The 11826-nt window shown below is 61.5% G+C and overlaps 1 protein-coding gene across 1 annotated transcript; it reads left to right on the top strand.

The window, feature by feature from the left end:
* Window positions 1-4846: 4846 nt before the first annotated feature.
* On the top strand, window positions 4847-11673 carry LOC112955235 (docosahexaenoic acid omega-hydroxylase CYP4F3-like). Its single transcript, XM_026048514.1, has 12 exons — window positions 4847-5005; window positions 6035-6179; window positions 6567-6620; window positions 6703-6830; window positions 7409-7530; window positions 8298-8565; window positions 9378-9444; window positions 9528-9657; window positions 9733-9866; window positions 9941-10005; window positions 10305-10387; window positions 11454-11673. Exons 1-12 carry the CDS (start codon window positions 4847-4849, stop codon window positions 11671-11673), a joined length of 1575 nt encoding a protein of 524 aa, XP_025904299.1.
* Window positions 11674-11826: the final 153 nt, after the last annotated feature.

Here is an 11826-nt window from a genome sequence, read left to right as displayed (position 1 = left end):
AGAGGAATGGGATCCCAGGGAGATAAATGGGATTGGAGTGAGATTAATGGGATCCCAAGGAGTGGAATGGGATCCCAGGGAGATAAATGGGATCCCAGGGAGATAAACAGGATCCTAGTGAGATAAACAGGATTGGAAGGGAATAAATGGGATTGGAAAGAGATAAAATGGGATAGAGGAAAATAAAAAGGGCTTGGAGCAAGATAACTCCATTTGGAATAGGATATCCTGGGATCAGAGTGAGATAAACGGGATTGGAGCGAGACGAAATGGGATCGGAGCGAAATAAAATGGGATGGGATCAGGAAAAATGGGATTGGAGGGAAATATACTGGGAAAAGAGCAGTAAAAATGGGATTAGAGCAAGGTGAAACGGGAGAGGAGGGAAATAATCGGGATTGGAGGGAGGAAATCGGGATCGGGGGCAGCGCCCGGTGACCTCCCGGCCACGGCCTCCGTCCGGGGGCAAATTCCAGCCTCCGCTTCCCCCGTCCGGGGGGAAAAAAGGCCCGGGATAAAGGGAATGGGCAGGGGTGGCGGTGGGAATGTCGGGAAGCGCTGGGGGAGAGCGTGGCCACGCGAAGGACACGCTAAGGACACGCGAAGAGCACGCTAAGGACACGCTAAGAGCACGCTAAGGACACACTAAGAGCAAGCTAAGGATGTGCTAAGGGTGGGCTGTGGACACGGTAAGGACATGCTAAGGACATGCTAAGGACACACTAAGAGTATGCTAAGGACACACTAAGAGCAAGCTAAGGACATGCTAAGGGTGGGCTATGGACATGGTAAGGACATGCTAAGGGTTTCCTAAAGGACATGCAAAAGGTAAGCTAAGGACATGCTAAGGGCATACTAAGAGCACACTAAGGACACACTAAGAGCAAGCTAAGGACGTGCTAAGGGTGGGCTATGGACATGGCAAGGACATGCTAAGGACATGCTAAGGACATGCTAAGGGGTTGCTAAAGGGCATGAGAAAGGCAAGCTAAGGACATGCTAAGGGTGGGCTGTGGACACGGTAAAGACATGCTAAGGACACACTAAGGACATGCTAAATTGCATGCAAAAGGCAAGCTAAGGACATGCTAAGGGTGGGCTGTGGACACAGTAAGGACATGCTAAGGACACGCTAATGGGTTGCTGAAGGGCATGCAAAAGGCAAGCTAAGGACATGCTAAGGGTGGACTGCGGGCACGGTAAGGACATGCTAAGGACATGCTAAGGGGTTGCTAAAGGGCATACATAAGGCAAGCTAAGGACATGCTAAGGACACACTAAGAGCAAGCTAAGGACATGCTAAGGGTGGGCTGCGGACAYGGTAAAGACATGCTAAGGACACACTAAGGACATGCYAAATKGCATGCAAAAGGCAAGCTAAGGACATGCTAAGGGTGGGCTGTGAACACAGTAAGGACATGCTAAGGACATGCTAAGGGGTTGCTAAAGGGCATGCAATGAGCAAGCTAAGGACATGCTAAGGACATGTATGATGCAGCTGCATGGGGGCTAGGCGCCTGTAGGGACCCGTGTCACCGGTGCCACATGCGGGTGGTGGAAACGGGAGCCGCCAGGACACGCGTGCCGCGGTGCCACATACCTGCGTCCGCGCGTGCGCAGAGGCTCAGCAGCAGCGCGAGGCACGGCACGCGTGTCGGGAGCATGTCGGCACCGGCACACGCGTGTGTCGCGGGGTGGGGGGGAAGGACGGGACTTTGTCCCCTCCCCGGTGACGCAGGTGTCACCGCAGGGCGGTGGGGGTGGCCCGTGGGGGTGGCGTGCGGGACGCGTGTGCAAGGTTGGGGGGGGTGCAGCGTGCAAAGAGGGGGTGCACGCGTGTGCAGGCGTGTGTATGCATGCACATGTGTRTGAGTATGCATGCACAACATGCACGGGGCTGTGTTTGTATGCACGGAGGTGGGGGTGCATGCACGTGCATGCACCGAGACGAGCAAGCATGCACAGGGTTGCATTTGCACGCATGGAGACACGTGTGCATGCGTGTGCATGCACGGGGTTGCATGTGCATGCACCGTGATGCACGTGCATGCACAGGGTTGCATTTGCATGCATCGAGACACATGTGCATGCACAGAGTTGCATGTGCATGCACAGAGTTGCGTGTGCATGCACAGAGACACACGTGCATGTGCATGCATGCACAGGGTTGCGTTTGCATGCATGGAGATGCGTGTGCATGCACGGTGATGTGGGTGCATGCACGCGCATGCACAGGGTTGCATGTGCATGCATGGTCATGCGCGTGCATGAGTGCACAGGGTTGCATTTGCATGCATGAAGACACATGTGCATGCGCATGCATGCACGGTGATGCGCGTGCATGCACAGGGTTGCATTTGCAYGCATGGATACACATGTGCATGCACAGGCTTGCATTTGTATGCACAATGATGCATGTGCATTCACAGGGTTGCATTTACATGCACGAAGACACACCTTCATGAATGCACAGGGTTGCATTTGCATGCATGGAGACACGTGTGCATGCACAGGGTTGCATGTGCATGCACAGAGACATGCGTGCGTGAATATACAAGGTTGCATTTGCATGCATTGAGACACAYGTGCATGCACGCGCATGCACAGGGTTGCAGGTGCATGCACAGAGACATGATTGCATGAATGCACGGGGTTGCAKTTGCATGCATGGAGACACGTGTGCATGCGTGTGCACGCACAGGGTTGCACGTGCACGCACGGTGATGCATGTGCATGCACGTGCATGCACAGGGTTGCATTTGCATGCATCRAGACCTATGTGCATGCACGYGCATGCACAGGGTTGCATGTGCATGCACAGACACACATGCATGTGCATGCATGCACAGGGTTGCATTTGCATGCATGGAGACACGTGTGCATGCGTGTGCATGCACGGGGTTGCACGTGCACGCACGGTGATGCGTGTGCATGCACGGGGCCACACGCGTGTGCGCCCACACGCGTGTGCAGCCGTGCCCCGGAGGCCCCGCTCCCAACCCGCTTCCCCTCCCACTGCCGCCGCTCCGGCCCAACTGGTTAAACTGGAACCCGCCCGGGGGMGGGGCTAAATTGGGAGGCGGGGCTTCCTCTCCCCCCCCACCCCCCCACCAGGGTGTCTTCTCTGGTGGCTTGTAGGGATTGCGCTCCCTCTCCTGAAGGTGGCCCTGGTGTCCCAGCACCCACGGATGTCCCAACACCCGTGGGTGCTGGAACACCAGGGCGCGACGCCACGCGTGTCCCAACACCCATGGGTGGGGTGACAGGGCGGCAGCGCCCCGTGGGTGGCTCAGCACCCATGGGTGGGGTGGCAGAGCGGCCCCATGGGTGTCCTGGCACCCATGGGTGGGGTGGCAGAGCGGCCCCATGGGTGTCCTGGCACCCATGGGTGGGGCGGCAGGGCAGGGTGGCACTGAGAGACACGTGAGGTGGGACAAGGCCACCAGGACCCACGTGGAGGGGGTCCATACGTTCCAGCATGACGTATGTTGGGGGGGTGATGCCACTAAGATACGTGCTTTGGGGACAAGATGACCAGGACACACGTTGGGGGGGGCCAAGACCACCAAGACACATAGTGGGGGGATGATGCCACCAGGACACATGGTAGGTGGTCCATAGCATGAAGACCCATGTCAAAGGGGGCAAGACCACCTTGATATAGGCTGGGGAGGGGGACAAGACCACCATGACACATGGTGGGGGAGATGATGTCACCAGGACACATGGTAGGTGGTCCATAGCATGAAGACCCATGTCAAAGGGGGCAAGACCACCTTGATATAGGTTGGGGAGGGAGACAAGACCACCATGACATGTGTTGGGGGGTCCATACCATGAAGACACATGTTGGGGAGGGGGACAAGACCACCACGACACATGGTGGGGGGGATGATGCCACCAGGACACGTGTTGGGGGGTCCATACCATGAAGACACATGTCAAGGGGGGCAAGACCACCATGACATGTGTTGGTGGGGGGGCGAGCCCACTATGGCACATGGTGTGGCGGGGGAGATGATGCCACCAGGACATGTGTTAGGTTGTCCATACCATGAAGACATATGTTGGGGAGGGGGACAAGGCCACCAAGATCCATGGGGGGCGCAGGTTTGATGTTKTGATGTCACCAGGACACATGTTGGGGGGTCCATATCCTGAAGACACATGTTGAGGGGGACAAGACCACCATGACATGTGTTGGGGGGTCCATAGCATAAAGACACAGGTTGTGGGGGGGGCAAGACCACCATGACATATGCTGGGAGGGGGACAAGACCACCATGACACATGATGGGGGAGATGATGCCACTAGGACACGTGTTGGGGGTCCATACCATGAAGATAGATGTTGAGGAGGACAAGACCATCATGACATAAGGTGGGGGAGATGATGCCACCAGGACACATGGTGGCGGGGGGACAGGACCACCATGACACATCATGGGGGGAGATGATGTGACCAGGACACACAGTGTGGGGAGGACAAGAGGACAAGACCATCATGACACATCAGGGGGGAGATGATGTCACCAGGACACACAGTGTGGGGAGGACAAGAGGACAAGACCAYCATGACACATCATGGGGGGAGATGATGTCACCAGGTGGAGGGGGGGGACAAGACCACCATGGCATAAGGTGGGGGAGATGACGTCACCAGGACACGTGTTGGCCGGTTTGTCAACACCGGGCGCTGTGGGAGGTGCCACCACCACCTCCAACCAACCAGCGCCTCCGTCCCACGTGACCACCCACGGCCCCACCCCGGGGCCGTCCCTACGTCCCCACCACGGCACAAAGTCCATCACACGCACAGACGGAAGGACCAAAGCCACCGGTGGCCATGGCCACGGCGTGGCTGGTGGCCACCGTGCTCCTGGGCGCCGTGGCCTTGCTGTGGCGCGTGGTGGCCGCCGGGCGCCGGGTCCACCGCGCGTGGGGCCTCCTGCGCCGCTTCCCCCGGCCGCCCTGGCGCAACTGGCTGCTGGGCCACATGGGCATGGTAAGGACGCGGCGGGCGCCCCGTGTCACCCAAGGGTGGCCCCGGGGTGGCGGGAGGTGTTTTGGGTGCTCCTTGGTGTGGGGAGGGTGTCGGGGTTCAGCTCGTGGGGAAGGAGGTGGTGTGGGCACAGGGTGGGTGGTGGCCACCCATGGTGGGGGGTAGCCGGTGGACCAGCTGTCACCCCCGCCCGTGGCACCCCAGGGTGCTGCAGGGTGGGTTGGGTGTCCAGTCCCTGTCTGTGGATCACGTGCTGCTTCCGTGGACCCATGACCAGGACATGGGCGTGTCCCACCCATAGGCATGTGGCCCACCCATGACTTATCCGTGGGTGCCTTGATTAAGGCACCCTTGGGTCATCCCATCCTTGGGTCATCCAAGGATCCCATGGCCCACCTATGGATACATGTTCCATGCATGGACCTTGTGTCTCATCCGTGGACCCTGTGTCCCATCCATGGACCTTGTGTCCCATCCATGGACACTTGTCCCATCTGTGGGTCCCATGGCCCGTCAGTGGATCTCATAGCCCATCCATGGTCCCTGTGTCCCATCCATGGACACTTGTCCCATCTGTGGGTCCTCAGCGGATCCCATGGCCCATCCATGGACCCTGTGTCCCATGCATGGACACTTATCCCATCTGTGGGTCCCATGGCCCGTCAGTGGATCTCATGGTCCATCCTTGGTCCCTGTGTCCCATCCACGGACACTTGTCCCATCCATGGACCCCATGCCCCACCTGTGAGCAATTCCCATCCAGAGACACACGTCCCATTTATGGACATGTCCCATCCAAGGACATGTTCTACAGCCACAGACAGGTGTCCCATCCACAGACCCGGGTCTCCTCCACGAACACGCGTCCCATCCAAGCCATGGACACATCTGCCCACACATCCCACCCCTGCACTCATGAGCACATCCCAAGGACCAGCCTTGAGCCCCAAGGTGGCCACGAACCCGGGGTGGTGACCTCCTAAGGTGACCACGACCCCAGTGGCTTCGGCCGACCTGTCCCCCCTACCACAGGCCCAGAGCACGGAGGAAGGTCTGCAGAAGGTGGACGAGCTGGTGGGGCACTACAGCCACTGCTGCGTCTGGTGGGTGGCCCCGTGGAGGCCCATCCTCCGCCTCTTCCACCCCGACACCCTCCGGCCGGTGCTCCTGGCCCCAGGTAGCTCCAGGGGACACCTCGAGGGGGATGGTGGCCGGGTCACCCACACGTGGATGGGGCTCTTTGGGCGTCCCCTACTTGGCCTGGGTCCCACCATGGGGTCTGGGGACCGGAGAACTGCAAGCTGGAGCGGTGCAGGTGGGTGGTGGCATCTCGGGGTGGTCCTTGGTGATGAGGGAGGGTCCCCGAGGTGTCACCCGTCCCATTGAGCTCCATTGGGACTCACCACCCATGTCTCACCTGCTGCTCACCTTGACCCTTGGGCTCTTCCAGGGTGGGTCACCCCAAGGGTGGGGGGTTCCCTGAGGTCCCCCCACCCATCTCTCACAACCCCCCACCAAAGACCATGGGTGCAGGACCTCCAGAAGCCGCGTCGCTCTCTTGCAGCCCTGGTGGCCCCCAAGGACAAGTTCTTCTACGGCTTCCTCAAGCCCTGGCTGGGTGAGCGGGGCCGCACGGGTGACATTGGGGGTGCGGTGGCACCCATGGGTGCCCACCTGGACCCCGAGGGTCTCCCGTGCAGGGGATGGGCTGCTGCTGAGCCACGGGCGCAAGTGGAGCCGGCACCGGCGCCTGCTGACCCCGGCTTTCCACCCCAACGTCCTCAAGTCCTACATGGGCATCTTCAACCAGAGCACCCAGATCATGCACGTGAGGGTCCCCGGGGCACCAAGACCCCATGGAGACCCCAACCCCCACCCAGACCCCAACCTGCACCCATTGTCCTGCACCCAGAACCTGACCTGAATCTAGACCTCAACCTGCACCCATTGTCCTGCACCCACATCCTGACCTGCACCTAGATCCCAACCTGCACCCATTGTCCTGCACCCACCCCGTGACGTGCACCCAGACCTCAATCTGCACCCATCGTCCTGCACCCACACCCCGACCTGCACCTAGATCCCAGCCTACACCTTGACCTGCACCCAAACCTCAACCTGCACCCATTGTCCTGCACCCACATCCTGACCTGCACCCCATAGACTCCAACCTGCACCTGCACCTTGACCAGACCCAGACCCCAATCTGCACCCACTGTCCTGCACCCCCTAGACCCCAACCTGCACCCACACCTTGACCTGCACCCATATCCTGACGTGCCCATGGAGTCCCACCTGCACCCACTGCCCCACACCTAGACCCTGCACCCAGACCCCAACCCAAATAGGGACCCCGACTGGCACCCAGCCCCCAACCTGCACCCAGACCCCGTCCCGCCCCCCCAGGACAAGTGGCGGCGGGCGGCGGCGGAGGGACCCGTGGTGCTGGACATCTTCGAGCCCTTGGCCCTGCTCACCCTCGATAGCCTCCAGAAATGCATCTTCAGCCACGACAGCCACTGCCAGGAGTGAGCACCCCGCCGTGTCCCCTGTGTCCCCCCCAGGTCCCCCTTGGGTCCCTCTGGATCCACCTTGGGTCCCCCGGTCCCACCTTGGGTCCCCTCAACCGTAGTCCGCTGGTCTTGCCCACCAGGTCAACCCAGCTCCACCTTGGTCCCCTGTGGGTCTCCCCATGATCCCCTGTGGGTCTCCCCATAACCTGGTCCTGTCACCCATCAGTGTCCCACCTTGTCCTCCACCAGGGTCTCCCCTTCTAGGGGTCCCCCCTTGGGTCCCCTCAACCGTAGTCCCCAGGTCTTGCCACCAGGTCAACCCAGCTCCACCTTGGTCCCCTGTGGGTCTCCCCATGATCCCCTGTGGGTCTCCCCAAAGCCTGGTCTTGTCATCCATCTGTGTCCCCTCTTGTCCTCCACCAGGGTCTCCCCTCCTAGGGGTCCCCYCTGGTCCCAGCTTGGTCCCCACTGGTGTCCCCCCAACCTAGGAACCCCAAATCTGTCCCCACCACCTGGGTCCCCCCACCGTGACTTTGCCCTTCCAGTCTCCCCGTCTTGTTCCTGGAGGTCCCCCTGGGTTCTGTCCCCACCAGTGTCCCCCAGCCCTGTCCCCACCAGGTCCCCCCTACAGGGCCAGACCCAGCCTGTCCCACCACATCCCTGTGGGCCACCCCCATGTCCCCAACGCCCGTCCCGACACCAATCAAGAGGTGTCCAGCTTGAGGGGCCACCTCCAGTGGCCTGCAGCATCCACGGGCAGATGTCCCCACCGTGTCCCGCAGGCAGCCCAGCGAGTACATTGCGGCCATCCTGGAGCTCAGCAAGCTGGTGGTGCGGCGCCAGCACCGGCTCCTCCACCACCTCGAGTGGCTCTACYGCCGCTCGGCCGACGGGCGCCGCTTCGCCCGGGCCTGCGCCGCCGTGCACGGTTTCACCGCGGCCGTGGTGCAGCGGCGGCGCCAGGAGCTCCAGCGCCTGGGCCACCAAGCCTGGCTGCAGGACCACCAGGGCGGGAGAATGGACTTCATTGACCTCCTCCTGCTCGCTAAGGTGGCCCCGGCATGGGGAAGGGAATGGGGGGGCCCGTGGGGAGGGTTGGAGGGTGGTGGCCAAGGGAGATGGTGGTGGCCAAGAGAGGGTTGGCCGTGAGGAACATTGGTCATAATAGGTGGCCATGGGAGATGGTGGTGGCCAAGGGAGGGTTGGTTATGAAGAACGTTGGCTGTAGTGTGGTGGCCATGGGAGATGGTGTTGGCCAAGAGAAGGTTGGTCATGAGGAACGTTGGCCATAGAAGGTGGCCATGGGAGATGGTGGTGGCCACGGAAGGGTTGATCAGGAGGAACGTTGGCCGTAGGGTGGTGGCCAAGRGAGATGATGGTGGCCTTGCAGAAGATGGCCGTGGGGAAGGTTGGCCATAGGGTGGTGRCTATGGGAGATGGTGGTGGCCAAGAGAAGGTTGGTCATGGGGAACCATGGGAGGAGCCAAGGGAGGGTTGCTCATGAGGAACATTGGCCGTAGGGTGGTGGCCAAGGGAGATGGTGATGGCCAAGGAAGAGGGTGGTGGCCTTGCAGAAGGTGGCCATGGGGAAGGTTGGCCATACGGTGGTGGCCAAGAGAGGATTGGTCATGAGGAACATTAGCCATAGGGTGGTGGCCATGGGAGATGGTGGTGGCCAAACAAGGGTTGATCATGAAGAACGTCGGCCGTAGGTTGATGGCCACGGTGGAAAGCGATGGCCATGGGATGGTGTGGGCCATAGGGTGGTGGCTTTGGGAGATGGTGGTGGCCGTGGAGAAGCTGGCCATGGGGAAGGTTGGCCATAGGGTGGTGGCCCCTCTGTCGCCACGGTCCCCTCGCAGGACGAGGACGGCAGTGCCCTGTCGGACGAGGACATCTCAGCYGAGGCCGACACGTTCATGTTCGAGGGTGAGGGGGTCCCCGGGCGCCCCGGCCAGGTGGGCGGTGGGGTGCCAAGGGATGTCCCCACAGCCCCCRCTTGTCCCCTGCAGGCCACGACACCACGGCCAGCGGCTTGTCCTGGCTGCTCTACAACCTGGCCTGTCACCCCAAGCACCAGGAGCGGTGCCGCCAAGAGGTCCTGGAGCTCCTCAAGGACCGAGAAGTGGAGGAGATCGAGTGGTGAGAGACCCGSCCACCTTCCACCCTTCCCAGTTTGAGGACACCGCTGTCCCCTCAYGCCGTGGTCCCCACCAGGGAGGACCTGTCCCACCTGCCCTTCACCACCATGTGCATCAAGGAGAGCCTGCGGCTGCACCCGCCCGTCACCGCCGTGTCGCGGCGCTGCACCAAGGACCTGGCGCTGCCCCACGGCCACGTGGTCCCCAGCGGTACCGGCTCGCCCATGGGTCCCCCCGTGACCTCCTGTCCCCCGTCCCCAATGCGTCCCTTTGCTTCCCACCAGGCACCACCTGCTTGCTGAGCATCTACGGGACCCACCACAACCCGGCCGTGTGGCCCGACCCCCAGGTAGAGCTTCGGGGTGCCACCGTGGTGGCATGGTCCTCAGGAGGACAATCTGGGGGGCCTGGGGCTCCCCGAGGTGGCAGCAGCTCTGTCACCGTGGTGGGGTGCCACGCATCACCATCTGCACCATCTTTCATGGTGTAGACATGTCCCCATGCCACGTGGACATGTTCTTCTGGGCCACATGTCACTGTCCTGCCATGGACGTGTCTTGGCACCGGCTTGTCCCATGTGCCACCTCCGGGCATGGACACGTCCCCCGCGTGTCCCACCCTGGTGTGACACCGTCGCTGTCGCCCCAGATCTTCGACCCGCTGCGCTTCAGCCCCAAGAACATGCAGGAACAGTCTCCWTTGGCCTTTGTCCCCTTCTCCGCCGGCCCCAGGTGAGCCCCACAGAGGGGACACACGTGTCCCCATGTCTCCCTACACRTGTCCCCATGTCCCCCCGTCCACCCGTGCGACAAGGAGGAAGGTTAGTCACTCCTGCACCGAGTTAGGGCATCACAAAGGTTGTCCCCATCCCCACCCTCATCTCTCCGTCACCCCATGCTGTCCCACCACGAGCACCCCGACGCCTTTGGGTGTCCCCAGGCCACCTTGTCCTCCAGCAGGGTCTCCCCTTCYAGGGGTCCCCCTGGTCCCATCTTGGATCCCCTCAACCGTAGTTCCCAGGTCTTGTCACCAGGTCAACCCAGCTCCAGCTTGGTCCCCTATGGGTCTCCCCATGATCCCCTGTGGGTCTCCCCATAACCTGGTCTTGTCACCCATCAATGTCCCACCTTGTCCTCCACCAGGGTCTCCCCTTCTAGGGGTCCCTTTGGTCCCAGCTTGGGTCTCCTTGGTCCCACTATGGGTCTCCTCAACCGTAGTCCCCAGGTCTTGCCACCAGGTCAACCCAGCTCCAGCTTGGTCCCCTGTGGGTCTCCCCATGRTCCCCTGTGGGTCTCCCCATAACCTGGTCCTGTCACCCATCARTGTCCCACCTTGTCCTCCACCAGGGTCTCCCCTTCTAGGAGTCCCCACTGGTCCCACCTTGTGTTCCCTCAACCATAGCTCCTTAGTCCTGCCATCGGGTCAACCCATCTCCAGCTTGGTCCCCTGTGGGTCTCCCCATGGTCCCCTGTGGGTCTCCCCATGATCCCCTGTGGATCTCCCCATAACCTGGTTCTATAGCCCATCAATGTCCCACCTTGTCCTCCACCAGGGTCTCCCCTTCTAGGGATCCCCCCTGGTCCTACCTTGGGTCCCCTCCACCATAGTCCCATGGGGAGACTTGCCACCAGCTCCACCTTGGTCCCTTGTGGGTGTCCCCATGGTCCCCTGTGGATCTCCTCCTTGGTGGTTCACCAAGGCCACCTACAAATGGGGGGGGGATCCGAGAGCCCAGAGGGTGACTCCGACACCCCCGGGCGCGTCGCGGTGACGCGTGGGTGACGCCGGTGGCCGCAGGAACTGCATCGGGCGCGGCTTCGCCATGGCCGAGATGAAGGTGGTGGCGGCGCTGACGCTGCGGCGCTTTGTCCTGCGGCCCGCCCAGGGCCACCACCCGGCGCGGCGCACGCCCGAGCTGGTCCTGCGGCCCGACGGGGGCCTCCGCTTGAGGCTGGAGCTGCTGGCCGAGGAGCCCCGGGACCGTGGTGGCCCCAGCACGACGGGGAGGGGACAATAAAGAGGTTGCGTGGCATGGTGGCACCTCTGGTGGTGGCATCTGTGGTGGTGGTATGGGTGGGATGGGTGGGTAGACTAAGGCTAAGTGGTGACATCCAGGTGGGGACGTGTCCCCTGGGGTGCTCGGTGACATCTGCGTGGGGACGTGTGCCCG

This window comes from Nothoprocta perdicaria, unplaced genomic scaffold, assembly GCF_003342845.1.
Source record: "Nothoprocta perdicaria isolate Ctin4 unplaced genomic scaffold, notPer1 scaffold_545, whole genome shotgun sequence".
Classification (NCBI taxonomy): domain Eukaryota; kingdom Metazoa; phylum Chordata; class Aves; order Tinamiformes; family Tinamidae; genus Nothoprocta; species Nothoprocta perdicaria.
This window is presented reverse-complemented; position numbering and strand designations above follow the sequence as displayed.